The sequence below is a fragment of the Caenorhabditis briggsae genome (assembly GCF_000004555.2).
Source record: "Caenorhabditis briggsae complete genome, chrIV, whole genome shotgun sequence".
Classification (NCBI taxonomy): Eukaryota; Metazoa; Nematoda; class Chromadorea; order Rhabditida; family Rhabditidae; genus Caenorhabditis; species Caenorhabditis briggsae.
The window spans coordinates 6,652,775-6,668,043 of record NC_013487.2 but is presented as its reverse complement, the minus strand read 5'-3'; the positions used below and the strand labels follow the sequence as shown (position 1 = coordinate 6,668,043).

The following is a 15,269-nucleotide window of genomic DNA, read 5'->3' as shown; positions in this document are numbered from 1 at the left end:
CAGGAGACGATGAAAACTAAGGATGAATACCAATGGATACCCCTGTGTCATGTGTTGTGGATATGAGAAGAAGGGAAAAGAAATGGAACGATTCGTTATGAGCATCAATCAGGATGATATAAGTTTGCCATCGGTGGAAGCTGTAAAGAAGAAAAGTATCGTAAATGTTCTCTCTACTGGAAGCCCACGCTATAAATTCACTTTGAGCTCAATTATCTGGGGTCCTATAAGAGATATCAGAAATCTGTCAACTGATAAAATGTTTGCCGGGAAATTACCAACATTTTATTAGTTAACAAATTCTTCATATATTCTGAAGGAACCGAGACAATTAAGCTCAAAGTGCACTTAAAGGGAGGGCATCTAGTAGAGCATTCAAGGTAAATCAGATAGGCAGAGTCGTATAGGAATATTGAAAATGTTAGAACTTTGAATATTTTGTCCATTGTGAATTATTTCACTTAAAAGGAACAAGGCTGAACAGAAACCGTAAACACTCTAATAGAACGCTACCCAAACCGTCAACTTCTAGCTCAATTATCTATATTTCTGTGAAAGATATTTAAAAGTCGTCAACTGATAACTTATTTATCATACTATCAACAATATTTTATCAGTTGACACAATTTTGATATCTTTCACGGGAATAGAGACAATTGAGCTCAAGTAGACGGCTTGAGAGGGCTTCTATTAAAAAAACAATGTCATTCTTTTTGTGGAAATTGATAAGCTTCTAAAGCAATTTGACCAGGTTTTGGGAACGTTGTCCAGTTTTTGGATAATAAAAGTCACAACAGGCAGAATGAGGGATCAGGATGTTCAAAACTCAGTTTGATGTTTCTGAACAACATGCTTAGAAATTTTGCATGCTTACAAAATTTAATGTTTCAGACCTATCTCATGAATAGTGATGATTTAAAAATAAATTCCCACGAAAATCCCTGCACAATTTTCACACCAAGTCTCAATTTCACATCCCTACCTCTTCCCCAATCTCTCGACCTTTTTTAGAAGGTGTTCTTTTGTGTCAATGACTTCGTTGCTCAGCTTCTCAAATATCACTCTCTGTCTACATGCTCTTTGTTGAGCTCCTCGTCAGTCAGTCAACCAGCCAGCTTCCACTATCCCGTTTTGAATGGCGTGACGGTAAACAAAACATGACTGGTGTGAAAACAAGTAGAAAAAGAACAAGTAGAGAATAAAGTTTCGTATGTATGCGGTCAAACACTGGTAAAAGGAGGAGAACCGGAGAAGAGAAAGGTGCCAATTGACGGGTTTATGTACTTGCAGACAATGAAACGAGAGGAAGGTGTCGTTTGAAACGAATACCGTTAAATGATAATTAGAATGGCCCTTCTTTTAACTTTGAGTAAATTTATCTCGGTGCCTGTAAAAGATATCAAAAAGTGATCAATTAATAAAATGTTCATAATGATATCAAAAATATTTTGTTTGTTGGCCACTTTTTGATATATTGCTCTGGAAATTAGATATAAAGGATCAACTTTGAGGGTTTCGAAGAAATTATATTTGAGTGAATGGGTCATACTGAGCTTTTTGACCTTTTTTATTACAGATGAAATTGTTAGAAAACTTTGAACGTACAAAGGAGTGTTTGTTTGACTACAGAAACATCTGATAGATCTTTACAGTCTTCACGAGAACTTTCTGAAACAGAACCTACATTCCCTGGGGCTATGTCCCCGCCATTGTTTGATAAACGAGTCCATGCATGAAACAAGACACCGACACATCCACTTCCAAATCCCTAATCCAATCAAACAGTACAACTGTATTTATCTCATTCCGTCCCACTCGAAAACTAATCTTCTGAGCAAATGAAGAGAGACAAAAACACTTGTTGGAAAGATATGGTCATGCACAGTTGACGGTCAGTTTCAGGTCCATTCAAGAAAAGGTGAAGATTGGAAATATTTGGTGTCTGTTATTACAACTGGAATATCATTCGAAGTTCAATCTGAAAAAACGTGATTATTGTAAAGCTCTTGGGCATTAACAAAAATGTTGTGAAGAAAATGGTCAAGTTTATTGTGTAAAAATCAGTTTTTCAGTTATGAGACAAGCTTGTCCCTAAAAATGTAATGTGAGAAACTTTGAGTCAATTTATCTTGGTTCCTGTGAAAGATATCAAAATTTTGTGTACTGATAAAATGTTTCTGAGTATATGATAAAAATTTTATCAATTAACCACCTTTTGATATCTTTCACAAAGACGGATATAATTTGACGCAACTTAAAAATTTTTGGGGGTTGTTTTATCAGAGTGTTTATGGTAGATATATGATCTGGTGCAAATTTTGTGTTTTCGAATTCGGGATTGTCGTTGTTCCCGATTAGAAAAACATGATAACAATATTCCACCATCTGATAATTTATTGGAAACTTCAAGAGTATCCCTTCCAGAATCCAATACAAACAAATTTTCAAGACGTCAAGCTTCCATCCTTCATATCAAAACTTCCTATCACCTAACCACGCACTTTTTTGTCTCTTGAAAAGTTCTTGATATCTTTTTCACTTTTTTCCCTGTGCAAAACAAGTTTCGTGTTTCTGATCGCAACAGTTGTTGCCCTCCAACGAGTGTCTCCTCATGGTGGCTTCATGCACCTGGCACCGGCTCCGGGCGGCGAGCCACGGATCTGACCTATTCACGCGGACAACTCTCTCCAGATGCTTTTCAGTTGACCACTATCATCTTCTTTTATCAGTTCTTCTCTTCCTCCCAGCCATCAGCTGGTTTCTTGTCTTGATTTTTATTCACGCTCTTCTTTTTTCTCCGATCTTCTCACGTCGAGACGTTTGGGTGTTCTGTTGTTCGGATAAAAGATAAATTCGAGAGAGATTCGAACGTCAGGTGTTCTCTGGAAAAAAAGAAGAAAGGAATGCACTTTCTACAAGTTTCCTTTGTTTCTTTTCATGATTACTGTCCTATCAGATCGTCAACTTTTTGTGAGAATTCGTATCATGCATTTTTCCTTCTGTTTATGTTTTTTGTTTAAATAGTAATTATATGGTTGATTTACGAAAACTAAATTCCTTACTAACAAGACGAGGAAGTCAAAATATTTTGAATTTTACTCCTGTTCAAAACTTTCCACCCCATGTGATTCTCATTCCATGACCAATTTCTCATGAATGTTTTTGTACAAATTTGGAGAGAATTCTAGATTATTTTGTCTCTGATTTTTTGCAAAACTTGTGTTTAGAATTACTGTAAGAGTTCATTTCATTTAAAGGGGGACTCCGACCAAAAATTTTTATTGCATTAAAATGTGTTAAAAGTTATCTATTTTCCGAATATTATTGCGAAAAAATTCAAAAAAAATCCAAAATCCCCGAAAAACGGCGTTGAAAAGGAAGAAAGTTCAAAAAAAGGTGCCGCCGGGGGACGAGGATTTTCAGTGAGAAACATAGGCCACGGCAGCGGGCGCCTTTCCTACGTGGCAAGTTTTCCGGATTTTTTTCAATTTCATGTCCGGCAGGTAAAAAACGTAAAAAACCACTGTCGGCGACTTGAAAAAAAGACTGTCAGGTGCCGTGGCCTAGGTTTCTCACTGAAAATCCTCGTCCCCCGGCGGCACCTTTTTTTGAATTTTCTTCCTTTTCAACGCCGTTTTTCGGGGATTTCGGATTTTTAAAAAATTTTTTCGCAATAATATTCGGAAAATAGATAACTTCTAACACATTTTAATGCAATAAAAATTTTTGGTCGGAGTCCCCCTTTAAATAGGCCTAGATGTAACAACTCAATTTTTTTTGAACATTTATCTGTTTCAGCAATTCATCTTATCCACCTTGATCCAAAGTTCCGTATTCATAGTCCCTTATTCGACCTACCACTGCAATCTCATTCCTTAGCTCTTAACTATTTTTCCTTTCAACTTTTTACCCGTTTCCGACACATCCCCCACAAATCGCAATGCCATTAATTTTGACTTGTGGTTTCTTCTGATGACAAAAAGGAAAAGCCGCTTCTTCTTCTTCGGAAAGACCATCACAAGTGGTCAGTCGGTCAAACACTCCCTTGCTGCGCACGCGAGAGATATAGATTACAACAGGTAGAGAATAAGTAGGTAAGAAAAAAAGGATACACACACCTTCCGACACATGCTCTTCGCCGCTTCTCTCCCGAAGACAATCAAAGCGGCGGAGATGGGTGCGGATGCCGCGCGGCACATTGCAAAAAAGAGGGGACAACTGTTGGGTAGAAGATGAAAAAGAAAGTATGGAAGGAGGGATAAGGGTGGAGGTCCTTGTTTCTTGTGGATGACAATCACATCTGGTGTAATACATAGTTTTTGACCCAACACTCCCACGAGATGACCACTTGACCAGCGCCAATTAGTAGTTTGGTTCCATCGAGAAAAATAAAACTAATTGTTGAAAATCGGATAGCACAGCGATTTCTCTGGGCATTTTTGTGAAAGCAAAACTTATGAAAAACCTCTAGAAAATTTATATGCTCTAAAAGAATCTCAAACTATACTTACACTTTGAGCGCTGAACTGAGAATCTGAACTTCAGTAAAAGATATCTGACATCTGCAAATTACAAAAATGTTGGTGATATCGTGACTAAAATTTTATCAGTTGACAGATCTTTGATATCTCTTATGGGAATCGCTATAAGTGACCTCAAAGTAGGGTGACATTCTACTTCTGGAGCATTTACGGTAGACCCGAAGGCTACAAGTAATTGAAAAAAGTGTTTCGTCTCTGAATTTGAATATTCCGTTCAAAGTTAAAAGTCTGTCATCGTTAAGATTTCTAGAAACCTTAAAACAGTACAATTAAGTTTTTCTTCAATTGATAATCTTGATAGTAGACAAGTTGAAATTTTTCAAAAATGTAGATCCTATCTCATATACCCATTGAAATTGTAAGTAACTGAAAGGAGGAGCTCACGAATTTTTTCATTCTGAAATGGAACCTTTGATGTTATGCTCGCATAAAATATAGGAGCTGTGGAAGAGAAAAGCTTGTAGGCGCGTCCAACGGACCTCGTAACGAAGACCACCGTAACCTAAAACTTTCGTCCTCTTATTCTCGATTACTATTGCTTTTTGACAACTTTTGTGTTGAGAACTCCATTGCCGCAAAGTTGGAGAAAATCGAGAAAAAAATAGATGAAAATTGAAAATATTTGCTAACCACTGTAGTTCCACCAGATTTTCTCTTCCAAAGTTCTGATTTTTGCATGTCAGCACAAGTTTGTAATACATTGACTAAAATAAAAAAAAAGAAAAATAACTGATACTTTACCCTTGAAACAGTGAAAACATTGACTAACTGAAAGTTTTGCAAATTTCTGAATTTCACTGTTTCGCTTGTTTTTAAAAGCCAGCGTTTGATAGGTCCGATGCTTCAGCGATAATTCATGACTTATAAGTTTCTCGAGATTGTTGTAGCGTAATTGAGATGCTCCTCAACTTTCTCATTTTGATATGGAAGATGTAACAACAATTTTTTCCACAGTTTTTAAATTTAAAAAAAATCTAATAAGTTAGATTTTAAATTCCAGAAACTTCAATGTTTCAGCATTGTGGAAAATTGACTTAAGAAGTGAGAAATTTATTCTGGATATTGACCGTTCCTCTAAATCCGTTTCCTAATATGATTACCATCACTAACAAAATCATTAAAAAATCATAATTTTCCATTCTAAAACTTGACAATGTTGCTATCGGCCTACGCGTCCCAACCCATAGCTCCAACTGTTACTCTTTTCCCATATTACAAAAACCAACCTATCAAAAAGAGCGTCATGATCTAATATAATTATTACGTAACTTGGTTCTCTTTCCTGAGCAGACGGGCCCTCTTGATCATGTCGAGTGTCAAACATGACACCGTAAAAGAAGAGGATTAAGAAGAGAGACTGTATTAGTTTTGAGGACTTGTTTGCATAGCGGTGATACAAAAAAACGACGGATAATTAGAATGTAATCATTCAAATGTGTTCTGATAGTGAGGTCGAATACAGTTCGTAACTTCCAGAAACTTCGCATGATTTGAATTCCGTTGCCAGCTTCCAATTCAAATTTCTAATCTATCACCCTGACACCTGTTCCCAGTCTGATCTGTCACACTTATCGCTCATCTTCTAAACTTGTGTTTTATTGCCTACCACAAAACTCATACTTCTGTTCCAATTGCTCTTGACACATGGTGTAACCCCTTTTCCACCCAACAGCAGACACCAAGTATTCTGATCCACGTTGAGAAGTAAACCTCCATTTTGTTTATATCTGCCTGTCCCTTTTTTCTCTTATTACCAGTTATTCTATCCGGGGTTAGGGAAAGAGATGCTTGAGAGGAACCCACTGTGGGAGATCCGCAAAAATAACAAATAACTAGTTGACTGGTCAGAGTTAGCCTATGAGATAAACACGGTCAAGTGCATCTGATATGTTTAGATCTATATGTTTAGATCTGTAAGTTAGACGTAATTCTCGTATTACGAACATCCCAGAAATCGTTATAACTTTTCAAAGATTATCTGGTTACACTGCCTAGATTTTTTTTTCGCTTGAAAATTTCAAACTTTACTCAAAAAGTAGCACTTCTTGAGTAAAGTTCAAAATACAATTCCACAGTTTCACATAAAAGTTTTCATGAATTTTTGCATTATAAACAATCTTGCCAATTTGAAAAAAGCCACTTGGTATCTAGTGAAATACCGATAATGCTCTGATAGAAGTGCAATTTGAGCCCCATTATCTCGTTCCAATAAAAGATATCAAAAATCTGTCGACTGATAAAATATTGTTGATATTATGATAAATAATTTATCAGTTGAACATTTTTTGATATATTGTGAAGAAGCTGAGATAAATGAGCTCAAAGTGCGCGTATAAGGTAGGATTCTATCAGACAAAGGGTACATGGAAACTTTGAGATGAATTATCTCGGTTCCTATGATAGATTTCAAAAATTGATCAGCTGATAAAATATTGGTGATATTGTGACAAACATTTTATCAGTTGACAGATTTTTGATGTCGTTTGAAATTGTCAAGATAATTGAGCTCAATGTGTACGTATAGGTTGAACTTCTATTAGAGCAAATACGGTATCATATTTTGTATAATTACTGTTTCTGATTACTCATTTTTGAAATTATGGATGTTTTTTGCTATTGGACTTTCTGTTAATTTAAGAAAGAGGTTGAAAAATGAAATCACATATTTTTAATGCCTCGAAAAATAGGATCTCAGTGTTCCTATCACATGACAAAAGATAATTCCAAGGTTGTGCCACGGCCGGTCTCATCATTTTGGATAAGGCATTTCTGGGATATGTAGGATTGGGCGGCCTAGCGGTTCTAGAAGTTTCTGGGTGGCTGAGCTTATTTTCAAAAGAACGAACAGGTGGGTCAACGGGAACCTACATACGGCATAAATCACGACCAGCCGCGCCCGCGATTTGCAGAGCCTTTTATAATTCTCTCATCTTTCGAACCCCTTGACTGGATGATTGTTCTAGCGAACATGATCACAACAAACTACTGTGTAAGAAAGCGAGTCTCTCTGTCTATCGATCCCTCTACAGTTCCTTTCAATATTTACCCGCAAAAGAAGAAGAAAAAGAAGAAGAAGAGCTAAACGAAGGACACAGACAAAAACACACAGTCCCAATTCTCTAGCGACACCATCGGTTAGCCTCCTCAGAGGTGCTTCCGTTCTGTGCTTGAGCATCATTCGGTTTGCTCTCATTCGGAAGAAGCAGCAGCGTGTTTGAGTTTTTTGAGAAGGTCTCTCTCTCTCTCTCTCTCTCTCTCTCTCTCTCTCTCTCTCTCTCTCAAAAAAAACTTATTGGTTAGTTTTCGAAAAAAAGAGAGAGAGAGAGAGAGAGAGAGAGAGAGAGAAAGAGAGAAACCGAAAACCGAACAAAAACCGTTTTTAAGGAAAGAAGAAGAAGACTGTCGTTTCTTTTTTGCGTGGTGTTGAGTAAATCTTGCGGACTCCCACTGTTGGCTGCTACTGCTCATACACAATTGGAATGACGTGATGGAGATTTTAGAAACGATGAAGAGTAAGAAGAAGAAGAAAAGGAAATTGTGGAAAAAATAAACAAAATTGTGTTGGTTGTGTTTCTTTTCGCATGTATTTGTGGGTGTGGAGGTGGTATGGTTCTCTTTTTGTGGCAAGAAAAGATGTGTGGAAGAATTTAGTTTGGGTCAATAACTTGTAGAAATATGTATACGCCTACTCTGGAATCCACAAATTATTGTACTTTTTGACTGGTTCTTTGTAGTCTGGTAGAGAGTCAAAGACCAGTAATGTTACTCTTAAAATAAGTCCTCCTTTTCCCAAATTTTCCCATCAGCGACGTATTTCTTCTGATCGTTTACACCTGTATACCTAGTGCGTGATTCCTCTCCTTCTGACTTTTCACACACACAAAAAAGCACTCCGATTCAGTATGAAAGAAATTCAACCGAAGAGTGTGTGAATCGTACGGAAAAAGCCTCTATTTTTCTTTCCAGCGAAGTGAGACATGACCAATTGGTAACCGACGGGAGCCAGCGCCTCGCGCGCGAGTTCCTGTGTGTTTGTCGCGTGATGAATAGGCGCGCAGGTTCAATAACGGGCGGTGCCTCTTCCATTCAAAAGTACCATATCACGTAGGGAGAGAGCTCAGATTGAACGGAACGCAATGGGAGCCAGCAGCGCTTTTTCACGACATGACACGCGAAAAAAGAGGAGATCAAGATCAAGAAGGTTGAGATGGACTCCAACTTGAGCGCGCGAGAGGACACTATTCAATGTGCTACCGAAATTTTTTTTTTCGCGTTTTATCTATTTGACGTTTCGAGGTCATGCCTAGCATAGATTTCGGATCACATATCGTATTGAGGTTCAGTTTGTTTCCTGAAGAGTTTAATGTTCCAAGAAACGTTTGTTCCTGATTCGCATGATTCTTGAAATATCGTTTCATACTTATTCCACGAAATTTTCGTTTTCAAATCTGAAATAGACTTCCAGGGATGTCGACTTCAAAACCCTGTTCTCACTATAATTTTATAAGCATCCTGGTCAAAATCTGCGATGTAGTTCCAAAAATTCTACCCGTGACCTCCCGCTCAGTGGTCTCCCACACTTTCCATGTCCTGTCCACCATGAATCTCGTACCGACTCCGCCCCCTTTTGTGCTCATACCGTTGATCTCCTTCCTCCCCACAACAGTTGTTCTTACCGGAGTTAGCATGCTCCGCCTGCGCAGCAACTGGTTACCAGTGGGTATTCTTTTGACCTCTCATTTATATCCAGTTTTTTTACCCCCTCCTCCTCGTTTTCTCAGAAGCTAACATGCAATACTTCCGCAATTTTTTGTTATTTTTCTCCACTGCTTGCACTTTGTCCATTTTAAATAGGTTTCTTAAACACTAATCTCTCGTTTCCATGTTCTTTTTTTTGTTGGCTCAACATCTTTTTCATTTTCCTCTATCTCTTTTTTTTCTTGAACGGAAGAAATGGACCCTTCCAACCAGTGAAGTTGTTCCGGCGGGGTGGTTTATGAGTGTGTGAGATCTAAGTGAAAAAACTGGGAGAGCCCCCTCTGAAGACCAGATGGGTGGCACCGGACGACACTGAACTCTTATTTTTCTTGATGAAAAAAGAGCAGGAAGATGAACGGATGTAGGGTGGGAGGGGGAAAAGGTCATGGATATATGGATAAGGGGGCGGGCTAACTTTAGAAAGTAGGAATTTACCGTGAACACTCTAAAAGAGAGCTACCCAAATTTTCATAAAATTTGTTGTTTTCAAAGTTAGCCAGAATTAGGATCGCCGTACTCACGATTGTAAAAGGTCACTCGTACCGCCAACTTTGAGCCTATATCTCAGTTAATGTGAAAGATATCAAAAAGTGATTAACTGACAAAATTATTATCATAGCATCACCAACATTTTCTCCGTTGCCCGCTTTTCGATATCTTTCTTTTACAGGAACTGAGATATATAAGCACAAAGTTCCCGGTTTGGGCGGTCTTCTGTTAGAGTGCTTACGATAATAAGGAAAGAACTGAAATAGGCCGAAAAGGTGATGTCCGTTGTTCTGAAACTGGAGTCCGGTTTGCTGCATACCACTCCTGCCTCTTCCATGCATACAACATGTCATTCTCAATGCCTATTATTAACAAGAGAAAATCATCAAATATCAGGTAGTTGTGAAACCGAAAACTTGGTATACTGTAACCAAAACAACACATCTTATTTGCTTACCATGTTCCAGTGCTAGTACGACTATAAATACAGTGTTCTTCTCCTAGACTCGAGTACTGTACAGTACAGTCTGTACTGACTCATTCAACTTCCCACTCTTCTCGGTTAGCCATTGCTTGTCTACCTACTTGCTCATCCCATGAAACTCAAGCCTTTAACAAAAAAAGAAAATTCTCTTTCCTAAAACTTTTTTCGTGTTGCTCCTCTACTCGTTCGGTCTATCTGCTACTGTCCGTTTGCTTTCTTTCAACCCCTTAATACAAACAGTCACGCAAACAAAAAACGCTAAAAACGCCAACTTTTTCTCTAAGTTTCCATCATCACCCCATGGGAAGTAGGTGGATTAGATTACTGTATCTTCTTCTTCTTCTTTTCGCTTCTCGTCATCATGAAAAGAGCATCGAAGGAAGCAAGCAAAGAGTGGAAATGGGTGTGGTGGTATGGCAGTGGGTCATCCAAACATCTCACAAGTACCTGCTGCTCTAGGTTTCCCGCATCTTTACCTCTTTATTATCGGTAGCCAGTTATTATTTCTCCATCGCGGGGTCTAACAAATATCTGAATAAGTGAGTGAGCACACAATGACCAAGCCCTTCGTTTCCTTCAGCTTCTAGTACATGTGAAAGCAATCAAGCACATCCACCACTCATTTACGACTATGGTGGCCCCCCCCCCAGAGTTTTTTGTTCTAAATGATTCTCCGCTTGTTTCTCATTTGCTTTGCTTTTTTGTGAAATGAACAAAGTTCCTAACTTTTCGTTTTTTGCAGAATGAGTTCTCTGTACTTGTGTCGTGATTGTTCGGGTGCATTTCACAGTATGGACGAGTTGCAGAGGCACGAACGCGAGGAGCATGATATGGAAGAAGAGCAAGGAGAAACGACCATGACGATGGATGAGCAAGAGAAAATGAATGTTGATGATGAGGTTGGTGAAGATCCCGAAATATTGGCTTTGATAAGATAAAAAGAAATATCAAATTGTTATGCAACTGTAATAGTTTTGTTGTGGTTTTGTAGCTAACTTTCACTTTTGAGCTCAATTATCTCTGTTCCTGTGAAATACATTAACATATAGCCAACTGACAAAAATTTTTTGATATTATGGTAAAGATTTTGTCAGTGGACCACTGTTTGATATCTCGTACAGGAACCGAGATATATGAGGTCAAATGTGGCGGTTCGGGCGGCCTTCTATTAGATTGTTTACGGTAATTTTGTGATGATTTTGAAAAGGGATTGATGTGAATTTTCATGTTTTTTTTTTGGTTTTTCGAGATTGAAAAAGTGTGAAGACTTCGATTTGCGTCAAATTTCCATTCTTTCTCAGAATCCTTGAGAAGTCCAAATTACTGTAAAAAGTTTGCTGTTTCAAGTAGTTAATAAATTTTTTTTTAGTTTTTCAATTCCCGTTGGGAGTGGTGTCGTATGTTGGAAGTGAGCTTTCGAAAGTCTGATTCCCGCATCGCGGTACTTTAACTCGTGATTGTCCAACATGACTGTCATTGGTAGCTATACCGAGTTCTAGAACGTTCTAAACCATAACTAGTAGTAAGAGAATCTGAATCATGGAAGATGTGACTCCGCCCACCTACCCCTTCCACGATCCCATCATAGTCCCATCCGAACCCATCCATCGGCATCGTCTTCTCATGGTTACACACCCTCTTTATGCCATTCCATCACACGGAGAGCACCCTCCCAAATAGTGGGCGTGTCTTGATTGGTGCGCGTTGGTGCCATCCTCTGTTCCGCTCCAACACAGAAGCTTTGAGAAGAGCAGGCGTTCGTTACACACTTCTGCGCTTCTCCGTTCCTCCACACAGCCATTTGCATATTCTCCGTGATTTTTCCGATCTTTCCTGGCACCAACCGACACCAGAGGCGGATGGGTCCGGGCGTGTCCGAGGGAAGATGCTCATAAGCGATATATTCGTCTTCACTTTTTTATTTCAGTAGCTAGTATCCGTGTGCGTGAAGATCTTGGAAACATTGGTTCTACAAGGTTGATTCATAAGGTTTAATGAATATCAGATTCCTTCAATGATTTCCAAAATCTAGGTGCGCAGGTTTTCGAATTTTTCTGTAATTCCTTTTTTTTCTGATTTTCTTTTTAAATGAAAATCTTGAATTGGATGAGTATGTATTGCATTTCAAACATTCAAGACTTCAAAATATGGCTTTTGTAAACTCAAAAGTTACCGTTTCAAATGTATTTCACATTGAAAACACACATTTCCATTATCAGTGTTCGGATGTATACATACCATGAGCTGAACTTGACCATATACCTGTAGTTCCATGAAAAAAAATTGTTATGTTCATATTTCCAAAAAATTGGGTTCCTTGAAACTTACAATAATGGCTAGAACTACCCCTGAACCTACAGTATCCCTAGGCTTGAAGATATGAGCCTTTCAACTTTGCGTGTCTCTAAAGGCGCATATCTCAAAAACTATATACGACCTACAGTATCCTTTCCATTGTCTATCCTCATGCATTCCACTATACTGGACACCTGCCCCCATTTTGCTTTTTTTTCTCTGGTCATTATCAAAATGAAACACCTGGCCTTTTTTCAAACTTTCCACACATCCCCTACCCACCTGAACCTAACCATATTTCTCTTTTTCAGATCACAATGATCCAAATCAAAATAGAAGACACGGACAGTCTATCCGACACCGATTCCTCTCACGTCTCCATGAATCCAACGACGCCTTCAGTACAATCAGCATCAGGAGAGAGAGGGCGGTATGAGTGTGAAGAGTGTCATGAGATGTTTCTGGTGAAAAGAGAATTAGCAACACATATGAGGATTCACAGTGGAGAGAAACCACATAGTGTAAGAGCTTCTAGAAGCTAGAATTTTGTCTAAAATTTGAGAATTTCAGTGTACGCAGTGTGGGAAAGAGTTTGGAACTCGGCAGTTGTTGAAGAAGCATTGGATGTGGCATACAGGAGAGAGATCACACGTCTGTCCACACTGCCATAAGGCTTTTTTCCAGGTTAGTTGCAGTTTTAAAGATTCCGTAAAACCTGTAATAGAAGGGCATCTTACCTTGTCAACATTGACCTAATTTATGACCACTAATAGAATTCCACCCAACTTTGAGCTCATATATCTCATTTTCTGTGAAAGATATCAAAAAGTAATCAACTGACGAAATGCTTATCAGAACATCAGCAACATTTTACTAGTTAACCACTTTTTGATATCTCTCACACGAAGCAAGATAGTTGAGCTCGAAGTTTAAAGTTAGGAGGCTCATTCTATTTACGGTACCTTCAAAAATAGTGCTCCTTGGAAAACATTTGAACTACTCCGCTGTGACTAACTACTTCCCTCTAACTTCTCTATTGTTTTCAGAAAGGTCATCTCACTCAACACTTGATGATTCACTCCGGTGGCAGACCTCACGAGTGTCCACAGTGCCATAAAACATTTATTTTTAAAGTAAGGAAACTTTGCTTTGAATTAAAACTAAACAACTCAATTTCTTGCAGTTTGATTTGAATCGACACATGAAGATTCATCAGGAACGAGGTTTCTCGTGTCAGCAGTGTGGGCGGTCGTTTTTGAAGCAAGCAATGCTGGATGAGCATCATTTGAAGTGCAAAGGAAAACCGTCTTCCCCAATCCGTTCTCTTCTGACGCCTACAATGAAAGCTGGGCTTGAATCATTCTCAGTGAAGCAAGAACCGATTGTTCTGTCGCCTGAAACAATTGCAAAGATGGCCCAGAAGTTGCTAATCCAACAACAAGAGAATCAGAGAAGCGCGTTGAACAATCTTCTGGTGAAGCAACAACAAGAGAATATTCTGAACAATAATAACAATAATGAGACCAATATTTTGAATAACAAGGATTTAGCATTTGAGACACCAGGTAAAAGATATCGAAATAATAATCATCCAAACAATTTCATTTTTCAGTTCCTGCTCTTCCCTTAAACCTTACTTGTATGCTCTGCAAGTCTCAATTCAACAATCAGTCATCATTCACTCTCCACATGTACATGTATCATTTTGCCAATCAGAATACCAACTTGTCCCTGGACTCTACGCTTCTGAGCTTTCCCCAACATCATCATCCTGTCCTTCAAACAGCAACAACTATCGATCCCGTCACCCTTGGCTCCGATTCCGACCCAGCCACAGACACATCTTGCGCGTCTAGCCCTCAGAAGACGTCACCTCTTCAACTTCTGGAGTCAACGTGTCTGGATCAGAGCTCAGTGAGCCCAATGAGTTCATCAGGGGCGTCTCCACAACCAACGGCTTCTGAATCGTCGACGACGTCGTCGTCGTGCAAAGACTGCTCGAATAGTTGGCAGAGGATTCAAGACTTGGAGCAGCAAGTGTTGAAGAAGGACGAGGAGTTTGAGGCGTATAAGAAGATGACTAAACAGGTTAGTTAATGGGATTCTGTTTTTTAAACTTTTAATTCTACTCTGATCTCACTTATAGCCGAAGTTTTGAAGTGGACGGAACTGAGGTCCGGTAGCGAAACCTTTGAAGGGGCGTGAAATTCAAAGTCGATGAAATTCATCGAGCTCGATATCGAGTAATCGAAAAAAAGGCTAGAAATGAATTGAAATTAGACAAGAGTAATAAACAAGCTTATAGGCCTAAGCCAGTATTTCAAAAGCTGAAATTATCGATTAATTCCATAAACTCCATTTTTCCAGCTCATCACGAACGTCTCAAGCTACTTGACCTCAACACAAACTCCTGAAAACATGTTCATGATGAACGCAGCCAACGTCTTCACGCAAATCAAGAATTCTCTGTAGGAATCTCCAGTTTATAACTCTTTTCTTAACCCAAATTTCTGTCCCACGTGTTTCTGATCTTGTCCTTTTCTCCTGCCCTTTTAGGCACCCAAAAATCACAGATAATCACCATTTCTGACCTCTTCTTTTTTCATGGAATATTCCCTAACTTTTTAGTTTTGTTGCATCCCGAAAAAACGCGTAAAATCACCTAAAATTATATGTATAAAACAGTGCCTTTTCTTCTTCTT

General features: G+C 38.7%; 1 protein-coding gene across 1 annotated transcript; it reads left to right on the top strand.

Moving 5' to 3' along the window:
- Positions 1 to 11,015: 11,015 nt before the first annotated feature.
- CBG05518 lies at positions 11,016 to 15,039 on the top strand (the record flags this gene model as incomplete). The annotated part of the gene is made up of 7 exons (XM_045235367.1): positions 11,016 to 11,171; positions 12,879 to 13,088; positions 13,138 to 13,251; positions 13,614 to 13,700; positions 13,751 to 14,132; positions 14,180 to 14,655; positions 14,935 to 15,039. 7 exons carry the CDS (start codon positions 11,016 to 11,018, stop codon positions 15,037 to 15,039), a joined length of 1,530 nt encoding a protein of 509 aa, XP_045092971.1.
- Positions 15,040 to 15,269: the final 230 nt, after the last annotated feature.